The 15,841-nt window shown below is 42.9% G+C and overlaps 1 protein-coding gene across 1 annotated transcript; it reads left to right on the top strand.

The window, feature by feature from the left end:
* Positions 1 to 1,553: 1,553 nt before the first annotated feature.
* On the top strand, positions 1,554 to 14,639 carry mknk1 (MAPK interacting serine/threonine kinase 1). Its single transcript, XM_064330656.1, has 14 exons — positions 1,554 to 1,717; positions 2,781 to 2,843; positions 3,607 to 3,745; positions 5,188 to 5,289; positions 6,407 to 6,504; positions 6,697 to 6,776; positions 6,889 to 6,962; positions 7,888 to 7,992; positions 8,137 to 8,192; positions 8,477 to 8,572; positions 9,206 to 9,400; positions 10,328 to 10,492; positions 11,683 to 11,726; positions 12,139 to 14,639. Exons 1-14 carry the CDS (start codon positions 1,667 to 1,669, stop codon positions 12,380 to 12,382), a joined length of 1,512 nt encoding a protein of 503 aa, XP_064186726.1. The 5' UTR covers positions 1,554 to 1,666; the 3' UTR covers positions 12,383 to 14,639.
* Positions 14,640 to 15,841: the final 1,202 nt, after the last annotated feature.

The following is a 15,841-nucleotide window of genomic DNA, read 5'->3' as shown; positions in this document are numbered from 1 at the left end:
TAAGGGGGTGATTTTGGATTTCTCATTGGTACATATTCTATTTTAAAACCTATGAGGAACTAGCAGTGTTCAATAGCAAATTGATAAGACATCTGTATATGTCAACTAATTTTTGTGCAAGTCCAGAGTGTCCATCCATCATCTAACCCACCTATTCCAGGGCAGAGTGACAGCCTATCCGACCATCTACTGAGCAAGGGGCAGGAATATGCTGTGGACAGATTGCCAGTACGTCGCAGGACACACACCATTCACTCACACACTCATACCTAGGGACAATATAGATTTGCCAGTTAACCTAAACTGCATCTCTTTGGACTGTGGGAGGAACCTAGAGTACCCGGAGAAAACCCACGTGGACACGGGAAAAATAGAATAATACCGCATGTAAAGGCCCCGGCCCGGGATTCAAACCAAGGACCTTCTTGCTGCGCCGTGCCGCCCATTCCAGAGTGCACCACATGTATTAGAATATAAATAATTAAGAATATTTCACTCTTTCTACAGGTTCAACAGGAATTTAATGAAAATTCCAAAAATTGATCGATATAATATAGAATGTTTTATATAGGTATACAATGTGCATTACCTTTGATAAATGGAGTAAATTTAACACAAAGGCCATTTTGATAGAAATTCAATAAAATTACATTTAAAAAAAAAATCCGAACAAACTGGAAACAAAGTAGCGAGTCATTAATAGCTATATAGCATGATCAAGGTTACTTAGCCTAATTACACCAATAGTGTTGGCTAATCACCTTATTCATAGGACCTAATAGTGACTCACTCTGCACTCTGAACCCTAGCGCACACACCAAGATTTGAGGCACAGCCTAAGTCTTTTAAAAGGCATAACATATTTACAATGACTGGTGAAATCTGACTGCTGAAATTCCCCCTTGTTATAATGCACTGGAGTCCATGCAGTGCGTTAAATTCTGAATCACAACCAGCATACATGTAGGAATGTAGGAACGTGTTTTGGGTGAGTGACACGCAATATTAACATTTCACAAGTTGGCCCAGGGGCGGTATTGGTAGTTATGGGGCTCTAGGCAGAATTTTGCGGTGGAGCCCCTCACGGTCCAGGTTAGGTTCAGTGATCAAGTTCAGTTGAATCTAGTATTAAATTAGTTTTTTTTTCCTTCATTATAGCGTAACAGAAGGGTAGCTACATCGTGATAATTAAGTGAAAATATTGTGTAAGTAGAAACAAGGCATTTTCGGTCGTCCAAGTCAATGTTTTTTTCCGAATAAGAACTGTTGTTGGGACCCCTCCTGTTGCTGGTTACAGCTGTATCTGAAAACAGACTTTTTCGTCTTCAACTACTAGACATATAAAGCAAAACAAAACCAACACGCTTTATGTTATGTATTATGTGGGGATGCTAATACGCACAGACCAAAATTCGTGTAGTTATTTGTGGATTGAAGGAAATGTTTTATTTAATCTAGTAAACCTATTCAGTTGTGAAGAGTGATTAGACTAGCCTACATTTGGATCTTCCAAAAATGCCTCAGCCTTGTCACATGGTCGCCGTAAGCCATGTAATACACGCATGCGGACTACGTCGGTTTCGCAAGAGGAGGTGGTAATGTTTTGTTTCTCCACTCCTCGCACGCAGTCTTCTACTTACTTGCCGCCGCACTCGTTGGTTGGGAAATGGCTGAGGGAGTCAAGGCACAACTGGGCTTATATGGATGCAGCTTTCAGGTTTGTCTTAAATAACTGACTTGTTTTGTTAGACCGATGTCCATATTATGAAACGGATAATTTAACGGTGGCTCGTTGGCTAATTTGGACAGTCTTAACTTTCCACATCTCAGAATTTCAGACCTGAATGATGCGACCACTGCCAGTTAAGTAGCAACCTGACGATACTAACGTTAGCTAGCGGTTATAATGGCCATAGTTAGCCAGTCTAACGTTATTATGTATGTTGTGGTAACTTAATATACCAGTTTGTCAGACACCTGACTAGCCAATTCACTAGCCATAGCTAGCTTGCGTTGATTTAAGTAGTGTGGCCTGGATTCATATTTCACCTCTTATCGATATGACACGACTTCTGTAGACTTATCAAACCCTACAGAGTGATGATCTTCAGTATAACACAACGTACAGTTTTGCCGCATAATGCGGTACTCAGTGTGTCTGTATTTGACTATCGATAGCTATTTTTAATGATGGCGAACTGAGCTAACTGACGTTAGCTAACGTTGTATATTAATGAGTGTAAAACTGTAATATGTAATACACGAAAGCTATCTATAACTCATCTAAAACTGGTTATCCTACTAATTATGAAAGATGTGTCTTGTTAGTAGGAATACTGCATGACATGCAGTTGGCGCTAGCAGGCTAACTAGATACAAGAGATGCGTGTCAGTTTAGATAAATAGTTGTCTGACGAATACAGACCCCGCTCCATTCGTTGATTCTCGAGCCACTAACATGATTAGAGTACCTAGAATAGGTTTCGAGTAGTTGTCAGGTTTGATATGTAACTGGTTTTTCTTGTTCTAATTTTATTTAATTATTTAATTTTGTTGAATTCAAAATGTTTCTTTGTTACTACTTGCCAACAGTAATGTTAAATACATACGTTGCTAATCGCGTTTTCTTATGTTTGATATGAGATCAGTAGTTTGCGCTACAAAAATGTGGCCTATGACTGTAACTTACACTGTAACGCAATTAGATTGCTTGTTGATTTGCTTCACTTTAGACTTCCTGACGGGAAACACTCTAACCAAACGGGGCGTGTTATTTTCAGCTTGCGGATATGGTGAGACAGAGAAAGATAGTGGAGCTGCACGCTTTCCAGCGGTCTTTCCAGGTAATCCCCACGTCCCGTCACACATTCACTGAAATTATCATCTTAAACGATGACAAATCATTTTTATTTTGAAGCTCGCCACTGTTCAGCGACTTGCTTATGATAAAACAAAACTTGCTACTTATTTGAAATAACAGTCATAGAAATACTGTAGCACAGAAAACGGATAATGATGCAAGTTTTGTTTTGTCCTGTAGCAGGAAGGACAATGAGCAGATAAACCGCTACAGTACTAAATGAAGCAGCAGTCAGAGCAATTCATTGAACCTAAAAACAATTAATGGAACATACTTTGAAAAAATTACTTGGTGATTACCTCAATATAATATACAAAATGTGGAGTCATTTCTAAATTTATCTGATTTCAGACAAAATGACCTAATTCATAGCAGACACATCACATTGATTTCCGATGATGTCATGTAGCGTCAAAGGTTATGAGTAATAGTTTATCTAGAGCAGTGAAAATGCTGCTGGGAATTTCACAGGTCAGATAAGGTTCTCTTCCCTCTTCGTTTATCATGTACTTTCCTGTTGCTGTGCAGTGTTGGCTGTCTGCCCAAGGGGATCATAACAGGCATGGCATATACATGTTGTAACCAGTAATAAAATACATACTATGTTTAAATATATCAAGGTCAAATTTTTGTTTAGTTCTTGAACATTATAGCCTTTTTTTTGCTGTGTCATCTTGTTGAGCACTGGGGGCAGTGTGCCCTTTGCTTGTGTAGTGATAATGGCAGTTTGACTTTTTGTGCCATAGCTTCAGAGCAGGTCTGTGGACTCTGTCCCGGTGGATGGAAGCTGTGCAGGCCTGACCCCCCTCCAGCGAAACGGCTCCCCTGTGGAGGCGCAGCTCAGCCCCTCCTGCGATGTGCCTGGCACTGTAGCACGGAGCCCAGGTCAGGAAACAGAAATGGACGCGTGTCGACTCACGACTGATCGCTGTTGTCTTTTGAGGCCTGGGGTTCCCAGTACACGGCTCTGTTCAGTACCACCAAGAGGAAAAGGCGGGAATATTCAGTCTTGTAAAGGAAAAAAACCTGCTGAATATCAAATCGCACAGAGCTTTGGTAGCTATTGCCAAATACTGAACAAGTGAACAAAAAGACACAAAATGGCCTGCGTATGTATTTGGGTGACTGCAACACAGTGTATCGGTCACCTTCGAACAGCAAGGCTGACTTGATTTTAGCTCCTGTATATTCTACTTTGCGAGAACATTCTGGATTGGATCAGGCCGTAGTACACTCGCCCTTTCTACATGGCTCCTAGTGGAGCCCTGCTACTCAACTGGATTATTTCAGTTCCCTTTTCGCTGGGCTCAAGTTCATTCCGCTAAACCCCTGCAGTTACTGCAGAATGCAGAACTTGTGCTACCGAGCATGCTCATGTCGCACCCCTGCCATCTCACTTCACTGGCTACCTGTTACGGCCTGCATGAACTTTAAGACCTTGCTACTAGCCTGTAGGGGAGTGAGGGGGACAGCCCCACCGTACCTCCAATCAATCTTAAAAACGTCTACACGCGCGCGAGCTCTCAGTGCGCAACTGCAACGTGGCTGGCTCTCCTGTGTGTACGTGGTTGTACAGAGTCACGATGCCTGCCTGTACTGGCCCCACTGTGGTGGAACAAACTTCCCCACAGGTGGTCAGGACAGCAGAATCGTTGGCTATCTTTCGATGCGGGCAGAAGGCACACTTCTCCAGACTGCATCTTGGTTTCCTTACCGTACCCACCCTTTAACTCTTTCTCCTTTTGTAATAATTTTGTTTATGATATTTCATATAGTTTTAGGTTTCTTATGGTTTTATGTTTTTCTTTTTAGGGCTTGTTAAGGATGTAGACTGTATGCTATTAAATTTGTACTTTGGTTCTTGGTTAGCATAGCGTTAGTTAGTGATTTTGCATCTTTACTCACTGTTGTGGGAATGTTGTTAGCCAAGTCTGGCACTATTGCTCATTTTAATCAGGTGAACGCACTTCTACTTCTCCTATATTGTAAGTTGCTCTGCATAGCACTTTCTGCTAAATTAACTGCTAATGAACCCTGTGACATGTTGACCTGACTGTTTTAGGCATATTAACAACTTTTCAGAACATGTATAAATATATATTTAATGACAAAAGTACAGTGTAACTGTCACAAATGGTTGCAGATAAAATAACTACTCTGACTGTTTATCGGAGTAGATATTATTTATCAACAGACATTGCTAAATGCCTGGACACTTAGTGGTTGAACCAAAAGTTCAGATGATTGGTCAAATTGATTTGCTTGCGTCACAGTCCTTACTGTATGCGTTTGCTCCACACTGACCTTACACTGCATCATTGTTGCAGTAATGGAGGGCAGCCAACCGCTAAGCATTGAGGATGCAGCTAAAAGAAAGAAGAAGAAAAGGAGGACAAGAGCAACTGACAGCTTTACGGCGAGTTTCAATGGTAAACCCACAGAAACCACAACGTTATCTTGAAATGGCCCCTTTTCACTGAAAGGAAAGTGTGGCTGAAAGGTGGCGCATCCTCTTTAGACACTGTTCTGCCGTGTTGACGGGCCCTACGTTTCGGTATCGAAGCTGTGCTGACCCAGTGCAGACCACGGTTCCAAGCCCCCACTGGTTGGCACGTGATTGGCCGTGGTGTCGTCGGGGGACGGAGGGATTTCAGTCGGTGGGATGACCGTCTTGTTGTGCTTCGGGGACCGCATTTTGGGTCAGACCCGAGGTGCACTTAGCGGGGGTGCTATGAGCGACCATCGGGGGCCCCTTTTGCACTAGACACTAACTTAAGCATTGTTTTAATGAATCTTGACAAGCAACATTGTGCATCATTTGCATAAAAAAAAACGTTCTCATGCCTTGTTTGCATAATGCATGACATGCTAGCTCTGCTCCTGGATTGCATCAATGTATTCTCAACCAGTGGAGAATAATGTTAATATGAAAGCAGAATGCAGCCATTTTCAGTCATTTGTATGTCTGTTTGGAATACGGCAAAAAACTTAAGACTTTGACTCTTCCTGTTTTGGCAACTCAAGAAGACATTTTTCTGTGTGCTTTTTCAGTTTTTATGCCAGTTTGTTTTCCACAATGTGAAACAGCAGGGGTCTCATGTTTAGTAACTAGATTGCAGGTGCGTCTGCTAATTTGATGTGCGTGACGTGAACTGTATCTCGGTCTATCCTCGCCCATTAATGGTTTTCATACAGCGTGCCAGCCAGAAATCTTTAATTTCTTACTGCAGTTTTTCCCTGTTAAAATATAACAGGTCTGTCTCACTGAAACATTTATGGCTTGATGGTGGACTTAGAAAAATGCTTTTTAATTGGGTATCTGTGAATCTCGTAGTTTGAAAGGCAGGTGAATCTAATGGTAAATAAATAAATGAATAGATAAATAAATAAATGAAGTTTCTGTTGACACATGCCTGTGCTAAATTAACCGCAGTTTGTTGCTTTTGTGAGCTGCTAAATTTAGAAGTTTTGACTGTTTTGCACTTTCTAGATAATGTGTTAATGAGGTTGGCTTGAATCCTTCTTCTGCCTGCCTTTCCTTTGCAGACCTGTACAAGCTAACGGAGGAGCTGCTGGGAAAGGGGGCGCACGCCAAAGTTCAGGGCTGCGTAAGCCTGCAGAATGGAAAAGAATATGCCGTGAAGGTGAGTGGGGGCTGTGTCAAGCAGAGCATTCTGGGAATTGTAGTTTTTTTTGTTTGTTTGTTTGCTTGTTTAAGGTCTTTCATTGCTGTTAATATTTTTGCGAAAGAGGGGAGTGCTGTGATAAATCATAAGAGCAGACCACAAGGACAATCATGAAACTGTGTTAACCGCCGTCCTGTTTGGTATGTGCAGATTATAGAGAAGACTAAGAGCCACAGTCGTACCCGTGTCTTCAGAGAGGTAGAGACCCTCTACCAGTGCCAGGGGAACAGGTGAATTGCACTCTACACTCATTCTACACCGTTCTGCTACACTGTTAATTGCACATTGTGTGTCAGCATCATGTATTTTTTGAACAACTTCTTTTTATTTTTTATTTCGTAGGAATATTTTGGAGCTGATAGAATTTTTTGAAGATGAAGCCTGCTTCTATTTAGTATTTGAGAAGTTACGAGGAGGTAGAGTTCAAATTTACCTTTTGAAGTTTTTTTTAAATATTGTGTATTTTATAAAGGCAATAGAACCTTGAAGATACAAATGTATCAAGTATGCAGGTTATCTGTATCACTGAAATGTTTGTAACTTTGAAAGTGATGTCAAAACACACCAATTTTAACAATTTACGATCTTTCATTGATTGGAATAATACACCTACATTATGGTCTCATGTATTTAAAAAAAAAAAAAAGCCTTCTGTTATTTTGTAGTTCTAATTTTAGATTAGGTTAATAACCAGTGATTAAACAAGCAGTAATGAGGATTTCATTAGGTAATTATTTTTTTCTATGTTGCCTTTCCATGAATAATACAGCTCCTTGTCAAGAACCATTATCCTCTAATGCAGACTGTTTCATTTTTTTCTCCCCCATATTTGTAACAAACACTGACCTCCCCACATTGTATTTTAAGCATTAGTGACACATTCCATTATTTAGTTCTAATGGTACAGCATTTTAAAATAGCGTTTAGCATTTTTATGAAAAGAAAGTGCGAATAGAAAGAGCTTGGCACTGATAAGGTGTTATTTCATACGCTGTTTCCAGTTTCATAACCTGCTCTGTTGACCTATGAGTCTGTATCTCTGAGATTTGTATCTCTCGGGTTCTATTGTACGGAAAATTTCACCCATTCAATGGACACATCAGGAATATAAAAGGCTTGCATTCATTACGCTTATGTATCCATTACTTACCTAAGGTGATATCCACAGTTTCTGTTATAAACGTATGTGACTTAAAGGACCGTGTAATTGCATTTGTGTTTATATTTGAGTAATGTGAATTGCATATTTGATACAGTGGATACAGTGTTCGTTGTTTAACGGTGAAGTGGATGCTGACTGCGAGGTGTGATGACTTTCCGCTGTGTGCATGCTATCCCCAGGCTCCATTCTGTCTCACATCCAGAGTCGCAAGCACTTTGATGAGCTGGAGGCCAGCCGGGTGGTCAGGGACATCGCTAAGGCGCTCAACTTCCTCCACACTAAGGGTAGGCGGCTGCCGGGGGGGGTGCGGGGGGTGGGGGTGGGGGTGGGGGGGGAGGAGACAGGTTTTTGTTGATCTGTGACAGGCGAGGCGAAGAGAGGTTTTGCTAGCTCATGCTCATGCTCACGCTCACGCTCGCTCTTTGCAGGCATTGCCCACCGGGACCTCAAGCCTGAAAATATTCTGTGTGAATTCGCTGACCGGGTAAAGTCCATTTCATGTCCTTGCACAGTCCTCTGTCTCCTTTTGTGACAGAACATTAGCATGTTGGTGAACACGATAAGTGATTAGGAATATGTTTACATTATTAAACGTATCCTATTAATAAAATGAGTCATTACTGAGCATTCAGAGAAAGTACCATTAAATGAGTGGAGGGATGGTTCATTTTAGGCTAAAAATGAGTGTCTTGAAGGTGCAATTAAAAAAAAAAAAAAAAAAAAAAAAAGGGTTAATTTGTTTCAATGCGTGTATTTGCACCTGTGCAGGTGTCTCCAGTGAAGATCTGTGATTTTGACTTGGGAAGCGGAGTAAAGATGAGCAGTGCCTGCACACCCATCACCACCCCTGAGCTCACCACTCCAGTAAGAATGCAGGGCGAAAATTCCAGAATAGTCCCACAGCATGACATTGAGCCATGCAGTGCGGTTTATAGGAGAGCAGAAGGAGTCTGCCATCTTTTAGTATTTTTTTGCTGTATTCAGGCAGGAAGTAGAGAGAGGGTAAGAGATAGAGAAGGGGCCACAGCTGAGAAGGTCTTGTAGGAGGGAACTGAACCCCCGCCTGCATTGGGGGGGGGGGGGACTCGTTAGTTTGAGAGTCAGCTGTCCTGCGGCCTGCGCCACGCATCTCACCGTGATTTTGTTTTGAGACTGCATATTTAAGCTGAGAAATCAAGCCAGACTTCCTAAATGAGAATTATTCATGATATCTGTAGGAAAAAAACGTATTTGTGCTGTTAGGTTAAACTGTACAGGGCTGAAATTTACATGCGGAGACACTCTCGCCTTGAATAATATATACGTGTGCGCGAGTTAACATGTTGCGTGTGCCTGTGTCCTTTTGTTCCCGCTTGTCTCTCTCTCTCTCTCGCTCTCTCTCTCCCTCCCTCCCTCCCTCTCTCGCTCTCTCTCTCTCTCGCTCTCTCTCACTCTCTCTCTCTCTCTCTCTCTCTCTCTCGCTCTCTCTCTCTCTCTCCCTCCCTCCCTCCCTCTCAGTGCGGCTCGGCGGAGTACATGGCCCCCGAGGTGGTGGAGGTGTTCACGGACGAGGCCACCTTCTACGACAAGCGCTGCGACCTGTGGAGCCTGGGGGTCATCCTGTACATCATGCTGAGCGGCTGCCCCCCCTTCACGGGCCACTGCGGGACCGACTGCGGCTGGGAGCGCGGGGAGACCTGCCGCGCCTGCCAGGTAGCGCCCCCCCCCCCCCCGAACCGCCCGACCGCCCCTCCCTCCACGCCGAGCGCCCCAGTCTCGCCGTTCACCCAGCGCCGCTCCTCACGCGGTTGGGATTCATCCAGCAGCACCTCCTGTTCTGGAAGCATTGCTGGAAGACCTTTCTTTTGTGATACTGGTGAAATTTAGTTTTTATCATTTATTCTTTAATGAATCTGGCGACCAGCATGAAGCTGAGCATGTCCAGTTCTCACCCTAATTTGAAATTGCCAGCTGCCTGCGACTGCAGCCGCGGTCATTCTCGAACCCGACCGCCGGTGTGTGAGAGTGTAGGCTGCGGTTCTCCAGACTGCTTCTTTTGGGCGCCACGGTAACCAGTTGCTCGACCTATGTCCTGATTCGTTACGAGACCGCGGGGCTGTCCGACCGGTAGATGAAACCAGTCGTGGCGGGCCCCGGGAGAGTAGGGGGGAAAAAAAAGTGTGTCAAGAGTCTCGAGTCTAAAAAATATTAAGAGAGCTTGCATTCCTAAGTGATGTGGGAAGCGCATTCCGGAGGTCGAGCGCGTGGTATTGGAATGTTCCGCTCCTGGCTGATTTATTTTGTTTGAGTCTGGGGGGAGTGATACACAGCCTGTGCCTCGGGGGCACTGGGTGCGTGCCGGTGAGTGCGGTGTAATAAGATCAGAACACCGTGCTAATCCAAGCAAGGTTTTGTAGGTTAAAATAACTATTTTGAAGTCGGCTGTAGCTCGTACTGGCAGCCAGTAGAGGGAAGACAGAACAGGTGTTATATTGTGTGCATTCTGCTGTATCGGAGCACTCTTCCAGGAAAGCAGGTTTGGGCTGGTTTGACTCAGATTTGCACTTCGTCGGGTTCCTGATGTTTTTTTTTGTGAAGGGCGCTGACGTGGCCTTCCGCCGTTTCTCTTTCTTCCCCCAGAACAACCTGTTCGAGAGCATCCAGGAGGGGAAGTACGAGTTCCCCGAGAAAGACTGGGCCCGCATCTCGGACGACGCCAAAGACCTCATCTCCAGGCTGCTGGTGCGAGACGCCACCCTGCGGCTCGGCGCCGGGCAGGTCCTGGAGCACCCGTGGGTGCAGGGGGTACGTAGCTCGCCTCCGCTGTTAGCGTCAGCTAGCGGAGCGGCGAGTCGCTGCTAACGCTAACGCGCAAACGCGTCTGAACACGCTGCGCCCACGAAAGGAAGTATTCGCTTCCGCGCTTCCCAGATTTCCTCTGTTGACCCAAAAAACGCAAACGCAAACGACCCAGAACACAAAAGCGAGCCCGCGTCTGAACGGCTGAAAGTAAACTAAATTAAAAGTTTCGGAGTTGGCCTCGTCAAAGCACTGACCTGAAATGAGCAGTTCATGTTCGAAAAACCTACCAATTTGTATGAATTAAATCAGTTCTGCAAAGAAGAGTGGGCTAAATTGCTTTTTCACATTGGTGATAACATTTTTCATTCAATGAAATTGTTTTTTAAATATATTTCATGTTTACTCTGGTCCCCTTTGTCTAATATGACATTTTGTCTAAAGATCTGAAATTATTCAGTGTGACAAATGTGCAGTAGTGGAGAAAATCAGGAAGGGAGTAAATACTTTTTCAAGGCGCTGTATTTTATTTATACTGTTGTTACTAGATTGAACATTTGACCTTCCAACCAAAAACGAATTTATTGGCCGTAGGCTGTTAAAAACTGTTGTTAATACTGTGTATAATAACGGTCATGAATTTCAGATCCATCCCTTTTTGGTTTGTTAATTATTTGTCTAGTATTAATACTGGATGGTGTCTTTGGCCTTGATTACTTCTTTGCTTTATGAAGTGTGAATGTTGACATCAGCTCATGTAAAACCGTGATTGCTCATACCATTCAAATATTTCACGTTGAAAACACCTACACAGCATAGACCAGGCAAATATAATTGAGGATGACAGCTTCCACGTCAGGATTGTAAAATGCCCATTCATTGTTCAAAGTGATTTTTACGCCTTTGTTATTTGCTCAGCAGGACAAATTATTTTGCTTCGCGCATTGCAACGGTGTGATATTTTTAAAAACACAGCACTGGAACTGCATCAAGTTATGGTCAAAGTAGAGCACGTTTGATTAGCACCTAATGTTTAACTTCTTATTATTTTGTGGTAAAATACGTTTTCCGGTAGTGAAACTACAATACAAAATACAAAAATGCAAAAAGTTTTTATTACTTATATTTTTAGAGGACAGTTAAATTCAGTTGATTTTGTTTAACCTGAGTGCATCTCTCCTTCCTGCTCGCTTCAGAACGCTCCGGAACGCGGACTTCCTACGCCACACGTTCTGCAGAGGTAAGCCGTAGAGTCCTAACGTTCGCCGGAGACTGTGGATCGGTGGAAACAAATGAAACGTAAATGTCAGCAGGAGCTGCACCAGGGACGGCGGGCTGCTGTGTGAATTGTATTCCAGCTGTTGGTGTCCTTCTAATGAACAGCAACATTCAGTGTGGTGCCCTGGTGCCTTGGTACGGGAGTTCGCTGAGGACAACTCCTTGTGTGTGTGTGTGTGTGTGTGTGTGTGTGTGTGCATGTGTGTGTGTGCGCATTTGCAAAATAAAATTGCAGTTACTGTAACTTAAAAAAAAAAAAATTGAGTTCAGCAGTTTATGCTTTTTTTCCATTGTCCTACAAATGAAATTGCTTTGAAATGATTGCGGGTCCACCCGAGCCTTGCGTGAACGCGGTGTAACGTCCCCGCCCGCAGGAACAGCAGCACCAAGGACCTGACGCAGTTCGCCGCCGACGCCATCGCCTGCAACCGCCAGCTCTCGCAGCACGACGAGGAGCGGGAGGACATGACCGCCATCGTCTGCTCCATGCGGCTCTCCCCGCCCTCCAACTCGCGCCTGGCCCGCCGGCGAGCCCAGACCCACGCCCTGCGCGACGGGCCCCCGGGGGACCTGCCGGCCCCCGCCGAGGGGCCCCCCGCGTGCGTCAACGCCTGCTGACCCCGCGAAACCGGCAACCGGGACCGTTTTGGGGTCGCTGCTTTAGGTAGCCTTCAACTACCGGGCTTATTCTGCACGCGCTCGGTGCTGTAGCGGCCCGTGTCTGAATGTACCCCCGGGTTCTTTACAGGATGCGCGTGTTAGCGCATTAGCGTAGCAAGGTGGACGTTAGCGTCCATTGCAGGGCACTTAATGGGTGTGGCTGGATGATGGGGCTGGGGCACATGCGCTTATATGCGCTGTGTTTCCTTGATGCCGGTTAGTCATTGTTAGCGGTAGGTGCTTTTGAATTGACGGTTGATCTTTGATGATTGGTAGACTGGGTAATCAGTGCAAAGGAGGTGAACATTCAGGAAATGACATCAGCCCAGTCGTATGGATTTTCAGTGTTATGTTCCTGAATGCTGTTGAATGCGTAGTCCTCCTGACGGACGATCGACAGTAATAGTATTTACAGTAGTTGAGCTGAAGTGAGTCACTTTCAGGCCTTCTCCGTGCTGTTAATGGTTAACAAAGTCTTCCTGAACTCAGCTGTGAAAGGGATTTTGTGCAAATGGGCAAAAGTATTTTTTATGAATTTAAAAGAAATATTCTGGCAAAAAACGTGTATGTTGTGTGTGGGTTATGCGTATTGTGAATGCTTTAAATGTTGCAGTCTGAATGCATTTGGTCTGTCGGCACTTTGCTTTGTCAAGTCATAGCTATTTGTGTAGAGTTATTGAACTCAGTGACCTCAGTACAGAGCATGAATATACTTTACTGAAGTACATGCATTTGAGAGGTACATTGTTATTGTATCGGGAAAACTGTAAGACTTTTATTTCACTGGTAAAATCCTCTTGAATTTTGTAGTTGTTTTTACCAAATAGAAACAATTCCAAAATAGCTTTCCTTCATAAACATTTTTGAGTAGTTTTGTTCATAATGTTTAAAAAGATTAAGTCTTTAAGCGTATTACTGCAGTTTGGTTAGGTGAATAATTTTAGTCTAATTCTGATGTTATGGAACATGAAAATTATGACCATTGTCAATTAGCATGTTTTTGCTAAATTGATTTCATGTGGGATGTGTCTCTGAAGCTTGTCATTCACTTGCAAGAAAATGATTTAAATATGCAAATGACCTTTGTATTAACCCTATCAAAAACCAAAAAGGGAAAAAAAACTGCACATTTTTCCACCAATTGCTTGTATTTCTGTATGTGTATGATGGAAGCGTTTTTTGTCAGTTACATTACATATTTACTGCTTTTCATCTTTGACTAAGTTGAGTGATATTTCACTTTGTTATACTGTGACTTTTATTTGGTTCATGAGAATTACACTGAGCTTCAGAATTGTGCAGAATTATTGTAATCTGTAATTGCTCATTTGTGCATTATGTTGTATACTTTTAAGAACTGGGCTGATTGCTTTCAACAGTAGCATGTTTATTGAACTGGGGATTGTTAATTTTGTACTGTGCTCAGGGGTGGTTGTGTAAACGATTGTCATTTTATTTTTTTATTTGTATTTTTTTCAAATTGCTTGGTTTTATATGAATCTCTTTCCGTCTCAGTATTTATCCTTTGAGTCTATATGTGATAGTTTTTTTTCTGTCTGAATAACGTTTGCCAATAATGTTATTAGACAACAAAAAAACGTCACTGGGTTCCAAAGAAAGTATAATGGTGAATGTCTTTGGCAAGTGAATTGAGAAAATCTGTGTGGACAGAGGAAAAACTCAGGGAAAGTCAGTTGCACCAGTGAAAATTTAAACGAATGAGCGTGCTGTTGTACGGAACACGGTTGTGCGGCTGTTATTTTCTCAAAAGAAAGTTACTCTGTTGTGTGCATCTTTATATTGTGTTGAGTGCAGCACCATATTGTATGCATATTGAGTATGGTGTGGACAGTGATGCTTTCAGTTGTAGGCAACACTGAAGCAGTTCCAGACGAGTGCTGAGAGACCTGCAGGGTCACTTCACTGCGTGTGGTGGTTCGTTTGGGCATTCAGTCTTTTTCGTTTGGGTATGGACAGTTCTAATATTATTGTTCCTAATATTATCAAATGCAGGGTAAATGGGTATCTTAGCCTCATCTTAGCTATTCCTTCTGTAAAGCATGTACATGAATCAAAGAAGAATGCATAGATTTCTTAAGAAAGTACATTTGACCATTTTATTTCATACTGTTGGTATTTTGTTTTATAGTTTTAACATGTTGATATGTCTTATGAATGTGGATTGAACCCAGTAAACAAACACTATGACACCCTTGAGCTGTTTACTTCAATTTTTCTTCCAAAAAGTGTTTTGGGAAATTATCTTCTTTTATTTTCTCCTTATTTTGTTGGGAACTTCTTTGCTGTAGACACAGTAAAGCATATTATTTATATTGTTGTGGAGAAAAATTAACCAGTCTTTTAACATGTTGTTTGTGTTGCCCAACAATACATTTGTTCTTGTGAGAATTAAGTTTTAGAACTTTTAGAAATTCAGTTGACCCAATCCCATCATAGCCAGGGTAGGCATGCTTTGAAATGCACCACTGTCTTGGGTTCCCACTTACTGATTACTAGTGAAGTGAGTTTCGTTTCCAGAGTCGATTTGATGTTTTATTTATGTGACGGTCCAGATGAACCCATGCTGACTGACTCTCCCTCGCAGCTGGCAAAGGAGCCATCACTCCACGCTGCTCTCGCTTCTGAGATTTCAGTTGATCTTTCAAAGAGTCGAAAAATCCAGCTACAGCGTATCCCTGTGTGGCCAACTTGACATTTCAGTGTAGCCACCCCCATTACCCCTCAAACTATTTGCATTAAAATGACCTCCTGGCTTGAGTCTGTCCCTTGAGGAATGGATGGACAATGAGATGGTGATTAAATCTGAACGCACCCCTTCTCATCCTGGTGTTTCACAGCTCATAGATTCAACGATTTATTGAACAATAAAAACACACAGCCTTGTTTCAGATGAGGAAGCCTCATCGTTGTGCGCAGTTCATTAAAGTTAATTTTACGCGTCTATAAGAATTAAACAGTTCATCTACGTCACTGTGAGGAAAAAAGTCGTTTGTACTATTAGGTGTGCCAGCAGGAAATGCATTGCCTATTTTCTGCAGCCTATTAACGTCATTTATTACCCACTGGCATAAACTGCATGTACCAATGTCTCACCCAGTTGCCATGGATACCCGATCCCTATAGCAACTAAGAGCCTTCATAGACAGCCGCACAACTGAGGAAGGCTTGCAATGCTCTTTATTGCACACAGTCATTTAAGTGCAATCAAGACAGCAGTTGTTTATTCTGCTCCTCCCTTTAAAAGTCTTTACGACATCTCTGAGAAAGTCTAGAGCATATTATACACTATATGACCAAAGGGATCTGGACACCCCTTGGTCTGGCGCTATTCTATGTGGTTTGGGCTAGGCCAGTTAGTTCCAGTGAAAGCAAATCTTCAAATATGCTCTAGCATAA

The sequence above is a fragment of the Anguilla rostrata genome, chromosome 4 (genome assembly GCF_018555375.3).
Source record: "Anguilla rostrata isolate EN2019 chromosome 4, ASM1855537v3, whole genome shotgun sequence".
Classification (NCBI taxonomy): domain Eukaryota; kingdom Metazoa; phylum Chordata; class Actinopteri; order Anguilliformes; family Anguillidae; genus Anguilla; species Anguilla rostrata.
The sequence above is the reverse complement of the archived record's forward strand: the minus strand, read 5'-3'. Positions and strand labels throughout refer to the sequence as shown.

What these genes read in the sequence shown, in the direction of transcription:
- mknk1 (XM_064330656.1), top strand. Translation starts at nt 1,667, where the DNA reads ATGGCTGAGGGAGTCAAGGCACAACTGGGCTTATATGGATGCAGCTTT. An exon ending in CTTTCCAGCGGTCTTTCCAG is followed by an intron (nt 2,844 to 3,606) that starts GTAATCCCCACG and finishes TTTGTGCCATAG; the next exon opens with CTTCAGAGCAGGTCTGTGGA. An exon ending in AGACCTGCCGCGCCTGCCAG is followed by an intron (nt 9,401 to 10,327) that starts GTAGCGCCCCCC and finishes TTCTTCCCCCAG; the next exon opens with AACAACCTGTTCGAGAGCAT.